Source organism: Streptopelia decaocto (genome assembly GCF_964273445.1).
Source record: "Streptopelia decaocto genome assembly, chromosome: 1".
Classification (NCBI taxonomy): Eukaryota; Metazoa; Chordata; class Aves; order Columbiformes; family Columbidae; genus Streptopelia; species Streptopelia decaocto.
The window spans coordinates 92,814,891-92,830,679 of NC_138663.1; the positions used below are offsets into that span (position 1 = coordinate 92,814,891).

Below are 15,789 nucleotides of genomic sequence, written 5' to 3' on the forward strand. Positions count from 1 at the left end.
CCAAAACACTCAAAGCTTAAGTAAAATCCTCAGAGTTCAACCAGCAGAGTTTTCCTTCAAAACAGAATTAGGTATACAGAATTCCTAATGTAAGATTCCATGTAGATGTAAGAAAAACCACTTACAATATGACAATGTCTTTAGAGGCATTGGCACTTAGTGCAAACTCATGACAGTTAACTACTTTAAATCCATATCCTTCACACGTATAGCCACTGATTTCCATAGTTTTCACGTTAATCTGCAGCTGTCCTGTATTTTCCACTTTAAATGTTCTTCTCAGTGTGAAATTCGGTTCTCTGTATTTCATTTCTAGAAACGAACAGCAGGAAGTGGTTAGTGTTGTGCTAAATAGGTGTCCTTCATTATACTGTACAGCCAAAGAGCTCTGTCAGGATTGCAGCAGGACAGGGGACCCGTGAGGCCCATGGAAATCTTTATGTAACCTGCAGGAACAGATCTCTGCAGCCAAATTCTCATCACCATCAAGGCAGGGCACTTGTACACTTCCAGAGCACTCCAAATCATCACAGAAAAAACACAAGCCACCAAACCTCTGATAGCACTGCTGCCTCACAAAGAAAATCATCTAAGCTGTAAAGTTCTTTGACGCACTGCTTAGTGTTGTGGTATTCTGGGAAAAGTGCCACCAGGAAGAGAATTAAAACTTGGTTTTGTGTGTTAAAATTCATGGTTGAGCTACAACCGTCTTACTAGCAAAAAAATGCCTAAACCATGGCACGGAAGAGGTTAAGCTTTACATGAAGTTTTTTGTTTCTCATCCCTCAGAAAAAGCAGAATTATCTCAGATAATAATTAACATGGCACCTTACAAATATGTCCGGAAATCTGCAAAGTGACAAAGCAGATTTTAATACCAAATAAAACTAAACCTCTTTTACCAGTTCCCTTAGTAATACAGGTACTCTTAGCTCTCTTCTCAGAAGCAAGGCTGGGCCGCTGAGGAGAAAACTTCTGACTCCAGTGTAGAATGTAGCTGGGATTTAATTTGCATCAAGGAAAACACTCTGCCTTTTTCCGCATTGGCTGTGTGCACACAGATACTGAAGGTGTAAGGGGGGAAAAAAGTATACGGAAAGTTTCATCTGTGATCCAATTTGACTTAAATTTAGGAATTTGAGATTATCTCAGTAAGTGTACTAGGACTTTCACCTCCTCTATCTTGAATTTTAGCAGATGAAGGGCTTTTGTTTCATCATTCCTAATTTTCACATTGAAATGAAAAAGGTAAAATATTTTATTCTTTGCCTAAGTGAAGAAGCCATTTTAATGTATTCAAAGGAATGAAACTTCTGTGGCACTAGAAGAGGGAAAAAATACTTTCACATTTCAAGCTGTACGTGTAAAATGTCTTTTCTGTTCAGCATAGTAGCTCACAAAGTACTCACTTTCTGAACAGTCTTTTAATAATGCTTCTGTGATTTTAAAGCGTAAAGAGCTTCCTGGACCAGGAGGCTTGCCTGCAACCTTCAAGCTCTCAGTCGTTCCTTGTCCTTGTACCATTATAGCGTCTATTACAGTCAAATTATTTCTGTATACAAAGAAAAAGCAGAAACATTCATAAAAGAATTATGCAGTCTATTGCTCCTGCAAGCTTCTCTAGACTATGGAGTTATATCCCAAATCTGGAGGACAGAAATATAAGCGGTTCCACAGATAATTCCCCACAATATGCAAGTGAATAGTGGGGATCTCAAACATAGTTTGCAAGACAAGAACCTAAGAAATCATAACATAGTGTACAAATAAAAAGCCCTATCAGGTACTGGTTAAAGTTTCTACTTCATCGTCATATTAATTCATCACACCTGATACAAAAGTGAAATAGTTATTCCAACAGAGCTCTTTACTACAAAGACTGGACTTGTAGCTTGATCTTGCAAATGCCATCTATAACTAGAGGTTCTGCTTTCAAGACAGAGTATGTATTTAAAACTCAAGTCTCCCAAGTATAACAGTGGATTACATATTTCTATTATATTTATATATATATATGCACTGAATACTGTAAAACATATCAAAATTACATTTAAATTAAATATTTCTTCAGACACATATAATTCTACTATTATTCTTGTAAAAGCAATAGTTTCTTATTGGCAGCAGATCACAAATATGATCTTGTATGTAAATAAAAACCATCAGAAAAAAATCACACTCGTTTCAGGAATATCTCTCATACCTGATAACAATTAACGATGAAACTGTTTTATTAAGAACTGGAGTGAACTTTACTTTGACAGACTTTCTCTCACCAGGTTTTAATATTAGGCTTAAAACTGACTGACGAGCCAGGCCCTTTGTAAGTCCTACAGTGCTCTGTAGTGGCTGGACCTTAAAGAGAGTGGGAAAAACAAAGTAACACTTTTTTAAAAAGGAATTTTTTTACATATATTTGATAGAGATCATATTATTTCAGCTAGAAAATTGGTCTTGTCATAAAGAAGCATACTACCCAATGATATACTGGTTTTTTTCAACCAGAAAGTCTGATAGCACAAGAATTTCCCTACTTATTAGCAAACCACCTGTGTTTATTCAGAAGCAGAACACAGGAAGACACAACTGAGCTAAGCTACATACATGGACTCATAAAGATCTAGTAGAAAAATAAGAGTTCAGAAGTTTTTTAAATGTATATTTAACACCAAATTAGCATTAAGTCATTATGTAACATTTTCTACCCTCAAAATGTTCCATTGTTAGAACATTTTTAGAACATTGTTTTTCCTAAGTAAAGAAAAAAGGGGAAGAGCAAACTTAAAATAGAAGACCTGTTGAAAAAAAGAGTATTCTGCTAAGTTTGCTGTTAGATACTGAGAAAGCATCAGATTCCTAATCTAAAACTACCTGTAAATGGAGATGAAAAGGTGTATATATTGGAAGAGAAAAGCAAGTGTTCGGGATGTGGCATGCTCTATATGAAAAAGCGCACACTTAAAGTTCTCCACAAAACTCAAATTGTTTAAAATAAAGAACAAAGCAATGGAAAACTCAGTATTTTGCGAATTTTAGAACTACCAGCCACCACACCAAAGAAAATAATCATGTTTCAGTAACAGTTAACAATAAACGCAGTTTCCAGTAACTTCTGCAATGCTATTATAACGTTAGCCTACAGAAAAAGTGATATTTTAACTGTTACATACGACTAAATACTTTTCCCAATTCCCTGAAAATATCCAACAGAAGCATCACATTTTTCACACATACTAATACCAAAACTTGAAGAGATGCACAACTGAAGCAGTATTAAAACATTAAAATATCTAAATTTAAAAATCTAAAGAACCTATTGAAATACTTACGCAATTTCTGAAGACCTGGAACTCCAGAGTCCTCAGGTTGAAATTAGTTGGCTTGCTCAAATTGAACCTGAAACAGATATGCAATTTTTTTCCCCAGATCAGGGAAGATGACATACTCGCACTTAAGGACTTTAGCACAAATCAAGAACTTATGGTAGGATTCAAATTATACGCAGCTGAAAGGATCATTCCATTTTTCTTATTTCCCACCCTCACACTTCAAGTCAAGGAAGAAATGTAAACATTATTTTAGCTTAGCAAAAATTACAGATGTGAGTTCCATGGCAATCAGCCTAGATTCAGTTCTTAACTGGCCTAATGATTCAAACTCTAGAAGTGGCCAGAACTGTAACTACCAACACAGTCGCCAAATACTGCATGTGTTTTTTGTAAAATGCGTTTTGCTGTAGAGTGAGAATGGCCTAACTACTCTGAAACAATACTTACCGTTCTAACATTTTATCAGCAAAGGTGGATGGGTTCGAATACAAAGCAACAGGCAGGAACTGAACATACACAGGAACATCAGCTGGATTTTCTAGAAAAATTTCTTCTTCCTATTCAGAAACACAATTTTTGTAAAGTTTATACTGGGGTTAATGCAATTAGAAACACTTATTCAAAATGCAGCCCCTACAAAATCATACTTTTAGCAAAATAACTTACTGATGAACTGTTTGTATTGGTAAGAGGGAAGCTGAGATGTCGTGGTGAACTAAGTATGGAAGGCCAGGTCACTTCTGCTGTAATTTTCAACCGGACGTTCTTCTGAAGATCTGTGTCTACTTCGAAGACAGCATTCAGTCTGGAGAAATAGTCACAAAACTTACTTCATGGGAGTAAAATAGGAAAAGCTTGGAAAAAGCAGCATGCTTAAAAGCACCCTGAAAACAATACTAGCTTGAGAATGCAATTAAAAGAAACACTGAGCTCTGCACATATGTCCTGCTATTAAAAAGCACAACAGAAACTGTCAAAACACGCCCAACCCAAAGATTCTAAAGATATTCTCTATTTAAGTATTGTTGCCAACATCCATCCCTTCCAAGTTCTGTTTTGGCCTATTTATGGATAAAGTTGAGCAGAAAATGTGGTAGGACTTACGCAACGCATCACAAATCTTTCAGTATTTGCATTTCTCTTAAATCACTGTTCTCTGGACACAGACACACATTTTATCTGTCATTAGGAAGTGCCTGCCTAGCCCCTACTACTGCAGAAAGAAATCCTGAGAATTTAACTGAGATTCAGATCAGTAAGAAAAATAACCCAAAATGTATATGATTATTTGTAAAGGTATAAACAGTAGAAAGAAAAAACATCAGTCCTGCTACAGTCTGTTTCCAACCCAACATCCGGACATCCACTATCCAGAAAGCGTACTGTGGCTGCACATGTGTAACATACCGTAAATCTGCAATGCATACATGGATGTATGTGCCCATATTCCTGTTGAACAAGTCTAAAGCAAATCTGAACTAGCCCCACTTGGGGCCAGCTACTGTTTCCATTAGTGACTGAACTTCTTTGCTATTAACCAACCTCTGCAACAGACACGATTCCTGTTCTACAAGCTCCACGCTGCAACCTGAAGCAAGACTAGCAGCGTTGAATTCTTGAGTCAGCAAACCAGATGAAACACTAGACTCCAAACCTAAAGATGTATTTTGGAGAGACTCCAAATGCCCACACTGGAACGCCTCAGTATTCAGAAGGAGCAGTTTCTCTTTTGCTGAACGCTACCTTGGATAGCTGGTTAATTGTAACTCTCTTAAAAAGCATGACAAATTTCAGATTATATATTACATTAAATAATATTAAAATATTATATAGAATACCTAGAACTGCTACTTATTCAGAAGTAGTTTTTCATAGAATTTTCCTTTACTGTCCTCTTAGTGTAGGTGATAGGACATTCCTGAAAGTTACCAGTGTGGCTAAATAGAGAATTCTGTTTAGATCAAATTTGTTCAGGAGTTATTGACGTATCAGCATTATAACAAAAAAGTGATAAAGGAGATATGCTTTTGTTAATCTATTTAGCTACATACAATCATTCTGTTTTTCTGCAAATATGCACACCTTTTTTTAAATGGTAGTCTGGGTGCTATCATCACAAAAGACACATGCACTTGCTGTTAATGCTAACTTATGTCTCTTGGAGATTAAATCACTTTATCTATGAGAAGGTAAATGTTTGAAAGGTACAGAGCAGCCTACAGAGTTTGACTTTTTCTAAAAATGAAATAGCAATCCTTAATCACCTTCTACTTAGCTGAAGCAGAGAAATACCAGACAATTTTATAATTCACTGAAATGCAATCATCTCAGAATAACAGCAATAGAACACTTTATGAAATCTTAGGAGGGATATTGAGATTACTACTTTAAAGCAGATTAAGCAGGGATACTGCACAGACAGTATAATGTGTTTTAGGAAGTTTTTGCAGTGTAAAGCTGATTTTGCTGTTGCCATCTTTTCAAAAACTGCAGCATACTCCAGGGAAAAGTAAGTTTCAGTGTTGTGTTTGACTTGAGGAAAATATTACTGTTTTTTAACTTTTAAAATGCTCTCTTTAAAGAGCACTGCGGTATTAAGAAACTCTGTATTTTATAAGAGCACATATAACACAGAATTAACTAGTGATTTAAGGCCTGAGAAAGTAACAGTTTTAGAATACTTACCTATGGCTTGAGTTCTCTTTTATTTCTGTCCATTCTTTGAATAAACTCTCATGTAAATCCCAGTCAGAGTCCCATGCATCTTCTTGCATTGCTACGCTGTGCTGAACTTTAGATTCCGCTTTAAGAAACAAGTTTTTTTTTTAAATCTTCATGTAAAATGTAAAAGGAGAAAACTTTTTTTTTTCCTAAAGATTTTCATTATAAAGTTGAATGTTACTTACATTTAGACAGAAAAGGCAATCCTACATAACAATGATCTCCACATTGTAAACCAGGATCAAAATAAATATTTGCAATCTGCAAAACAGATAAGAGCAGATCAATTAAGAAACTGCAGACTAAATCTAATGACCAAAGATAAAAGAAGATTTCTGATGACCACAAAAACGTGACACATATACGAGAGAGCATGTAAATATGTAGAAATAAGGCATAAACAAACCTTTGATTTTTTCCCTGGCTCTAAATCTTCTTTATTACTTCTTAGCCTCTTATAATAAAACCTTACATCTTCCGATAGGGAGCGTATGTGTTGTATTTTCACTTTCTGAGAAAAGGAGTTCATAATGTTCAGGCTTTGGTGAACTACTTTCCCCTAAAAAAAAAAAAAAGAAAGAGTTAAAAAGTCTGCAGGATACGCATTTTCCCCTAGCATATGTATTTATTTATGCAGGCTGGCAAAGACCACGGTAGAGCTGAAATGTTAAACTGAGATTTTAAACTATGCTTTCTCAAAAAAAAAAAAAAAGCTACTTCTAACACTTCAAGGTAAGCTTCTGTGAAGTTGTACCCTTTCCTCCATCTGCTTTCAAACACAGTTCATCCCTCTTTCAAAAATAAGTACACCTTAAGTGTCTTGAAGAGCTAAGACAACCGTTCTGCTTAATCAAGTCATGCTTAAAAGGCACCACAGGAGGAAAGGCAGGAGAAAACTCCAGTTTTCTGAGCCTCCTATTATAGTAGGCAAAGAAGCTTCTTGTAAGAGATCTAGTACATAGTTGCTAGTAAATAGAAATAATCTGTAAGAAACAGTAGAGTGAAGCTGCAAATTACAAACACTACAGGTGGCAGAGGGTATTTATCGTTCTTCCCACTCCCAATGAAATTAAGACACCAGGCACTAAAATAAATACATTTAAAAAGAAAACAGGGCAAGCTCTTTCCCCACGCTTTTACACCGTTCCTACTCTTCTGAGCCAAATATTTTAGCTTTTAAGCATAAAACATGTAGTTTAATTGTTTGTCACAATCAGAATCATTACAATGTCCTCACTTGTAAACCAATGATTCTGTGTCCATGCTTTTCACCTTATCTCAAAACCCGGCCCTGACAAGTAAACAACAAATAAAAACAAAAACAAACAAACAAAATGCAACTCGCGGCCAATGACATTTTGTCAGATTTATATAAAATGAACAAATACAAGAAAACTTAAAGACTATCTTCTAATGAAAATGACTAGAGTTTTTCATGTTTCCCTTAAATCAATGCTTTCAGCTTTTTAGAAAGCCAGCAAGGCAAGGAATGAAGTGGACAGATGAGAGAGACGTACTTTTGCAGGTTCAAAATTTGACTGTGGGCTCAGGAAATAGTCATGTACTGTAACAGTCTCAAATAGTAACAGTTTGTCAGAGAAAGAAAGAAGAAATCTCTAAACAGTATAGTCCCATTACATTGAATAAGAGATACATCTGAGCTTCATTTATGGAATCCTGTATGTAACAAACTGCCATCAACTGGGCAAGATGAATGTTTCTTAATCTCCATAGAACAAATATAAGGGTCTTTTACTAAGACCCTTATACAGCATTTAAACACGAAACAACAGATAATGGAAGACAACTTTACCCATCAGCAATAACAAAGCTAGAACAAAGCTACTGTAAGCTAAAAAAATGCCATTATGAAGCAGAAGTCACCATGGCTAAGATCTGTTTTAATCAAGACACTGACTTTTACAAGGCTTGTACACACTACTAGCATATTGCTGACAAACTTCTACAGAATACCAAGAGTCAGACTTCAAATACACTAAAATTATAAACAAAGACAAAAGCACTGGGAACTGGTCAGCTGCAGGAGAATTACATCCTAGGTTTGCACTGAAAAACAAGTGTTACTAAAATTGTAGCACCTCGTTCTTGCTGGATGTTATAGCTGTCAAATTTCTCTACCAAACACTGAAAAAAGAAGAATGGATGTTGTTTACTTATTTTCCTAAGTAATGGAGGCATTACAGAACAAATAGATGCAGAAGTATCATGAATTCAGTTATCAGAAGCTTAGTTTGAAATGAATCCAAGAAAAGAGAAGCCTGTTGTCAGTGTTCTCAAATATCATAAAAGCTGAGTGACCAACAGAAGTAGTAAGTGAAGCTGACTGTTCTGAAAAGAAAACAGAAAACAGCCTAGAATCTTGTCAAAGGTGATAATTATATCTGAATTTACACTCCCCCAAAAAATGCAGGAGCCCAAAGGTCTGCTGAATTAATAATTACATGAAAACATTTTCTAGAAAAGAGCATGAAGCCAATAAAAATCACAGCAGTCTGGGGAAGAGAAAAAATTATGACAGCAAGGAAACTACGCCTTAGAGGCTGAGAAATAAAGGTGCTGTAAGAAGTAGTACCTGCCAAAACCAAACAAAAGTAAACAAAACAAAACAAACATTCAAGCTAATCAACACCTGGGGCATATCCTCAGATATATCAAGAAGCTCTTTAGCTATTACAGTTAGACCAAAATAAAGGGAGACTAAAAATTACTTCCTCAAAATGGAACAAAATATTTTAATGTGGCGTCCAAGAGGGACAATGATCTAGCCAGGGATTAGGATATTGAAATTAGAATACAGAAACTGCTTTGTATGTGGTAAAAGAAAAGGAATCATAGAATAGTTTGTGCTGGAAGGGACCTTCAGAGGTCATCTAGTCCACCCCCCTGCACTGAGCAGGGACATCTTCAACTAGATCAGGTTGCTCAGAGCCCCGTCCAGCCTGGCCTGGAATGTCTCCAGGGATGGGGCATCTACCACCTCTCTGGGAAACCTGGGACAGTGTTTCACCACCCTCACTGTAAAAAAATTCTACAGACCTTTAATTTATTTCAGTTTATCAAAGGCTTATGGAGGAGTTCATTGATGAAGTTACAGATAGAGTAGTCAGTGTAATAAGTATCCATGTAATGGTGAGGCCATATAGTCAAATAGGAAACATAGATCATAAAGATAAAAGATAATAAGTGACCTATGCAACTGTAGGCATGAGTGCTTGACCTCAAGAGTAGCAAAAGACTTCAGAACAATGTGTGAAACAGGAGATCAGGAGGAAGATGGAATGGATAATGAGGCAAATGTAGCAATGATTTACTCAAGTCCTGCTGACTGACCAAACTTCCTCTGACGAGAACTACTGCACTACATGTTCAAAAAATTATCATTTATCTATCAGACATGAGGTAAAGCATTTGATAAAGTGCCAGTGAAAAATTACTATTTAAGAGTACACAAACTGTAAGATAAGCAGGAGATACTAAGGAGCTATCGGAAGATGAGGTTGAGAACAGACAGAGCTCTACAATAAATTAAGACTATGCAGCACAGACAAAGAAACAAAAAAAAAAAACCATTTCCACCAAATGCATGGAGTTAGTTCTATCCTTTCAGAAAACTGCCACCTCTGTCTCCCCCCCCAGTTTTCAATCCCTCTTCCTACAATTTTCCACCATATTACATTTCCCACTCATTGTAAAGTCACATAAAAAGTTCAGACTTCAATGAAATACCAATTGCCAAGTCAATATGCCTTGACTGCCCATGCTTCTATGGTTATGTGGCGTTCCACATAAGAGAGAAGCGAGAAGAAAATATTATCTGTTAACAGCTTGCTGCTTGAGTCTGTAGCCCTGAGCAAAGCAGCTGCTTCCAGCACTCACCCACTAAACACCACTGCAGGAGCAGAGATGAAAACAGACATTATGTACTTCTGCAGAGAGCTGTAGACCCACAGAGCTTTCTTGCTTCCCTGTTCATGTACTCTACCATGTACCCTTGAGAAGATTTACTTTTAGTGTGGAAACAGCACAACAGTCCTTCCACAGAGACCATGGACATCTTGTGCTAAAAAATCAGTTTATTAGCTGACTTTGCTGTCTTTAGTATTAGACTTCAGGAATTTGAAAAACACTTTTGTGTAGTTTCATCTCTCTCTTACTCTTGGTGCCAATGCCCATGAATTGACAACGACCACAGCTACAGTAGAATAAAGCTGCAAAGAATCAGGTTTGGGATTGTAACAGTATTCCAAGATCCCATTCAAGCAGGCAGCAGAGGAGATGTAGGGATAGCTCGTACTTAGGAGATGGGGGGGGGGGGTGGAAAATCCCAAAAAATAGCTACAAACTGAATCATAACAGTTTGGTACATAGCAGAATCTCTTCAGCATTTTGACATGCAACAGTTCAAGACAGCAGTTTCCCTTGAAAAGGACAAACAAATAAAAAACACAGCAAGAAAACTTGTAATGCTATGACTCAACTCCCTTACCGGAAAAGAAGGTGGAAGAAAAACATGTTTTGGAGAACAGGTCAGCGAGCCTACAGCAATCACTGCCTTCACTGGTATAGTTAAAATCTGGAGGGGAAAAAAAAAAAAACAAACCCTTACATTTCAGTCTGTAAATGTCTCTTCCACTTTTAAATGGCATACAATAACACAATTCTGAAATTCTACAATTAATATAGTCTAGGTTTATATACACATTTCAAACAAGGAGACATGATTTAACATTTCAACACATCATCATATTCAGAACAGCCACTCCATATTGACTGACCTTTGCTCAGTCATAATTAGCATCATTCTAAATAGAACAGAAAAGCATAGTTAAAATATAAGCTCTTCAATGGGGCATTATAGAGGTCAGTCTCACTGAAGTGGGGTTTACTTTGTTGGGAAACAGGGCGATAACATTAAAAGTAAGTGAGCATGAGGGAAGAGGACAAACTGAACTTCTCAAAAAACACTGGAAGTCATGGTAAGACCTCAAGATAGAGGTAGACTTAGAAAAAAGAGTGTGGAAGGGATGGCAGTGAGACCCTTTCTGTGTATTATTGAAGCTACTAATAGAAGTAGAATAACCTGTAAGCACATGCAAGAAAATAAAAACGCTTCAGATGCTGTAACTGAAGGGTTACATACATGTACAAACATATTTTAAAAGCTCAAAATCTCAGATAACTGGCAGAAATGTGGAATTTCTCATTTTCTCTGTCTTCATGAGAACACCACAATAAGCTATAGTTTCCTGACTTCATAGGCAGTGTGTCACTTTTTTTTCCTATATAATATCACCCAAAGATATTAAATAGAGATTCCATTATGGATTGGAATCTCTCTCTGCTGCAAAATAGCTTATTAACAAGACAGACATATGAAGTTGAGAATTAACTGTTTGTTCTTTTCTCCCTTACGAATCTTAGTGTAAGAACTCTCTTTCATTAATTTTCAGCAAACTGCAATTTCTCCAAAACAATTTTCACATTGGTTTTTGACAAAAAACCTTTGAAATGGTAGTTCAGTGTCAGTAACTGATAATGTACCAAAAAGCACATTGTCAGCATGCATTATGCCAAAAGATCCATGCATTGATGCTTTGAGGATGTATCAAGTCATTGAAGAATCCATACCTCAAAGCATCAGGTGAGATGTAAATAAGTATTTCTGAAAGCCAGATGAAAATCATAATAAAAGGCATTCTTCTTTCAGAGCAGATACAGCATAAGTGGCACTACTGTCGTTTGATGCAGGCTTAATTTGCAGAGAACTTGACCTCCAGAGGTCCCTTCCAACCTCAGTTTCTCCCCGGTACTGCAATCTGTTCATTCTCAAGAACTCAACATATCATTTGGGCTACACCCATGAATATACAATAAATTTACCTCATAATCTGTCGTGATTTGTACAGCTCCATCATGAATTCCTTCAAGTTCTTTCGCCAGTAGTTTTACTCTAAACACAGCATAATAACCTGATGCTAGTATCACCTGTAAACAGTAAAAAAAAAAAAAAAAAGTTGTCCATTGTATTCCATTAGCTAGAAAGAAATTTCACTAAAAAACATACCAACCCCCCCTCTAATTTCTTTCAACTGAACCAAAATCCATTTAAAATAGCTATCAGTGGTAAAAAGAAAAATTCAAACACAAGTTACTAACACAAAAATTATCTATTCCTTGAAATGATAAATTCCACTCTTCCCAAATAAATAATGAGTATCATCTGAGGGCACAGAGGTTACCATTTCTGAAGTTTCCCCTTTCAAAATCTAATGAAATCTGAACATAATAATCCTTCTTAATATAAAGAAATTCTACATGCTTTATGATTCATTCAGACGAAAATTAAGAATTCTTATCCTCCCTTGCTAAAATGAAACTGCAAGAAGTTGCACAGATTTGTCTATTTTTTTTTCTCCTCCTAAATCTATTTTTAAGCAACAGAGTCAAAAGATTACTTACTGAGGACTGATAGGATGCACTGGCATTTTGTAGTTCATGGTGGTTTGCAATTATCGTTGTTCTGTTTCCCTTTTCTGTTGTTAGAAGTTCTATGGCCAAACCATCCCCTATAACATGCCAACTTTTTATAGCCAGCTTAAAAAGAACAAAACATACTGTTTTCAGTAACAACACCGATGTAATTTTTTTAAAAGGCAAACTAAAAATAAATTCCTCTTTACCTCTATTGGATTGCTGTTGATGACTGCAAATAAAATGCTGGTAGCTTCTGTTGCACTCAATATGCCAAAATCTATAAATTGTTCCTCAGTTTTGGGGGGCAATACGAAGTACTAGAAAGATTGATAAAGGTATTTTAGCATAAGTTAAATATAAAATGTGCTCAAGCTCTAAGGTCATTAACAAATGCATTAATGGGTCTAACATAGCAGTTCTGTGACAACCTCAAAATTCTGTAAATTTTCTATGTAAAAACGAAAGGAACAAAAAACAATTTTTCAGCAGCAACCGAAGCTGTTTAAGAAAAGAACTTGCAAAATAATTCTGAAATTAAAAAAGCCATCCTCCTATAGAAGTAAAGACCTGCCTCTTTATTAGTCTAAAATAGCTTAAAAAAAAAAAAAAAGGAAGAAGAAAATACTTACATCTAAAAATCCTGTGTATGCTCGGACAGGTAGGTGAAATTTAGAAGCATTGGTGATAAGTAAAATATTGTTATCTATATGAACGGATGATGTGGAAGGCATAAAATGAAGTGTAAAAATATATCTGGCTTCATTAGGCGGAATTAAGACTGGTTTACTGAAGTTCTGGACCTAGATCAGTGAACAATGAAGACCAATGTTACAATTTAACAAAGTGCATCATATTTAAGCATTTACTATTAGGTAAAAAGTTTCAGTGAAATGCAACTTACTTTAAACATTGGTTTTGTTTCTTCTGGTAGCACAACATCATGTATAAGGACTGCAAAACTGAATGTGTTTGTTAGATAGATTTGTCTTTCTACAGAATCAGCAGCACTGTCACGGATGTGAAAGAGCGTGGCAGCATGATCAAATCCTAAATATCTATTAAAAGAAAACTGTATGAGAAAAATGAAGACTTTCCTCAAAGTGTTTTTATTACACAAAACACCAGATTTCATTCAATCCAAGAGCAAAAAAGGTACGTAACCCCCACTGCATGCTGAAAGTATATTACTAGCCTTGCCGTGACATTGATAATCAAGTCATTCAAACCAGATAAGAAAGTATGTGAATCAGCGTACTAGGAGGACTAAAAGTACGTGTTGGGATAGTTTGCAAATTGTGCATCTCCTTATTAACCAAATCAGTTATCTGCAGCACAAAAGTTCTAATAGGTAATATTTAGTTGACTTGCCTTTAAAATACTTTGTCAATTCTGTTGATAAAGTAGCGCCCCATTTCAACAGTAATTTTGAAGTCAACTTAGCCACACTTCGTAAAGAAATGACGAAAAATAAGGAAGTACTGACAGTTCTTCCAAAATTTTGCTTAAAACCAAAAATATTTTCTCTATCCTCACTTTATACAGCGATAGAACAGCAAATGCAAAAATGGAAAAATTTCCAATACCACATTTTTAAAATGCCTCATCTGCAGCCTTCAACTGCTCTGAAAAATTACTCACTAGGGTCACTTTGAACCCAAGCCTTGAAACCAGCTTATGCATTACTAAGACTACCTCATCTACTAGTGTAAAAACAGAAAAATTCAACCAAGTAATTGTAGTTCTCAACAACCTCCAGATTCAGAAAACTTACTAATCAGCTCTTTATAAGCCCTCTCCACTTAAAAAGGCTGAATTCCCTGCTACATCAGCTAATTTACAGCATTTAGGTTTTGAATTATGGCCAACTACTGTAAGCTTACCCATCCAACACTTCTGCTTGATATGGTATTTCAAGTTTGGAGTAGCTCTTCTCTTTCGCTTTAACAGTTATTTTCCCAGAAGACTGTGATGCTTTTTTTGCTTTTGATGCTGCACACACAAGAATATGAGGTTTGTTAGAGCAGACAAAAAAATGATCCATTAGGTTAAACTACCATGAATGGAAAAATAAAAGCACAGAGCTAGCACAGAGTATCATGGAGAAGAAAAAGGGATGTTAAGAAAATTTCAAAAAGCAACTGACATGGAATAAGTATAGGAAGTAAGAGATCAATCAGGGTTGTGAGTTCCTCCTCCTTAACACCCGTTAGCTGACCTGCCTGAACTAGTAAGCTTATCTAATGATCGGGAAGCCTACTTGTTCCTATCAAATAAGAAACTTTGACATGTTCAGAGGATAATTCGGATCCCAGCTGAGCTGATTTCGGGTATGGAATACATCTATCCCTCCCCTAAACAGAAGGGAAATGTTAGGAAATAGACTGCCTTAGTTTATTGAACTACTCTAGCAGGGAACTTGAGATGGCTGGGCTCCTCACTTAGACCAACCAGTTGAGCAGGACTTTGGGCCAGGAACGCAGCAACATTTCAATAATGAAGAAATCAAAGACATGCTAAACTTTAAAGAAACAGAATCAGAACCCATGTAAGAACCCAAATTACACAAGCCCCAGGAACAAAGCTCACAGGTCTGCTCCAAGATCACAGCACAAGCAGTTATCCTGGTAGCAACACTGCCAGAAAAGTCAAGGGATTCAAATACTAATTAGGAGAAACCGTCAGCCTCTGAAGTCCCTGCATGTATTAGGACACTTGAAAGCAAATATTTAGGGCTGGCAGCTTCACTTAAAAGAATTCACCAAGTCAATCGCTTAAAAACACATTAAACATTGTGTCTGGGTATTTTTCTCCAACTACCATTCGTTCCAGGATCTACTGTATGTTAGTCAGTAGGTCCTCATATCACAATTCTCTCCAGGTTCAAAACTGGAGCATAATACCACCTCAGGTTGACAGAGTTCAGCTACTTCAGAATTTATTTATAGGCTAAGACACACTTCAATCATCTTACAAACCATAAGTTATTAAAAATCTGAAGTGCTAATCAACAAATAACAATAATAATAAAAATTGATCCTCTCCTCTCTATCCATACGACTTCTAAAATTATGTCTGAAATGTAAAACATTGTGTCTATAAACTTCCACTTCTAAGCAATCCCAGCAGAGAAACTTTACAGCACCAACTAGTATCTTAAAGCACTAACATCTGAGTAGGTCAATAGAATTCTGGCAGCTGATTAAAATCTCTATAAAAACAGAGGTGCCTTTCTACAAAATGTCAG

General features: G+C 36.1%; 1 protein-coding gene across 2 annotated transcripts in view; it reads right to left on the bottom strand.

Moving 5' to 3' along the window:
- The window catches only part of TMEM131 (transmembrane protein 131), a 102,408-nt gene that overhangs the window by 21,864 nt on the left and 64,755 nt on the right, over nucleotides 1-15,789 (bottom strand). For both annotated transcript variants that reach the window (XM_082073169.1, XM_082073170.1), the window contains exons 13-28: nucleotides 14,426-14,534; nucleotides 13,447-13,600; nucleotides 13,175-13,345; nucleotides 12,752-12,862; nucleotides 12,531-12,665; nucleotides 11,952-12,056; nucleotides 10,558-10,644; nucleotides 6,457-6,609; nucleotides 6,236-6,311; nucleotides 6,015-6,132; nucleotides 3,996-4,134; nucleotides 3,777-3,886; nucleotides 3,330-3,396; nucleotides 2,204-2,355; nucleotides 1,410-1,552; nucleotides 126-312 (exon numbers count right to left, since the gene is read on the bottom strand). In XM_082073169.1, the coding sequence (XP_081929295.1) occupies nucleotides 126-312; nucleotides 1,410-1,552; nucleotides 2,204-2,355; nucleotides 3,330-3,396; nucleotides 3,777-3,886; nucleotides 3,996-4,134; nucleotides 6,015-6,132; nucleotides 6,236-6,311; nucleotides 6,457-6,609; nucleotides 10,558-10,644; nucleotides 11,952-12,056; nucleotides 12,531-12,665; nucleotides 12,752-12,862; nucleotides 13,175-13,345; nucleotides 13,447-13,600; nucleotides 14,426-14,534 (2,017 nt within the window). The remainder of the gene's footprint in view (nucleotides 1-125; nucleotides 313-1,409; nucleotides 1,553-2,203; nucleotides 2,356-3,329; nucleotides 3,397-3,776; nucleotides 3,887-3,995; nucleotides 4,135-6,014; nucleotides 6,133-6,235; nucleotides 6,312-6,456; nucleotides 6,610-10,557; nucleotides 10,645-11,951; nucleotides 12,057-12,530; nucleotides 12,666-12,751; nucleotides 12,863-13,174; nucleotides 13,346-13,446; nucleotides 13,601-14,425; nucleotides 14,535-15,789) is intronic.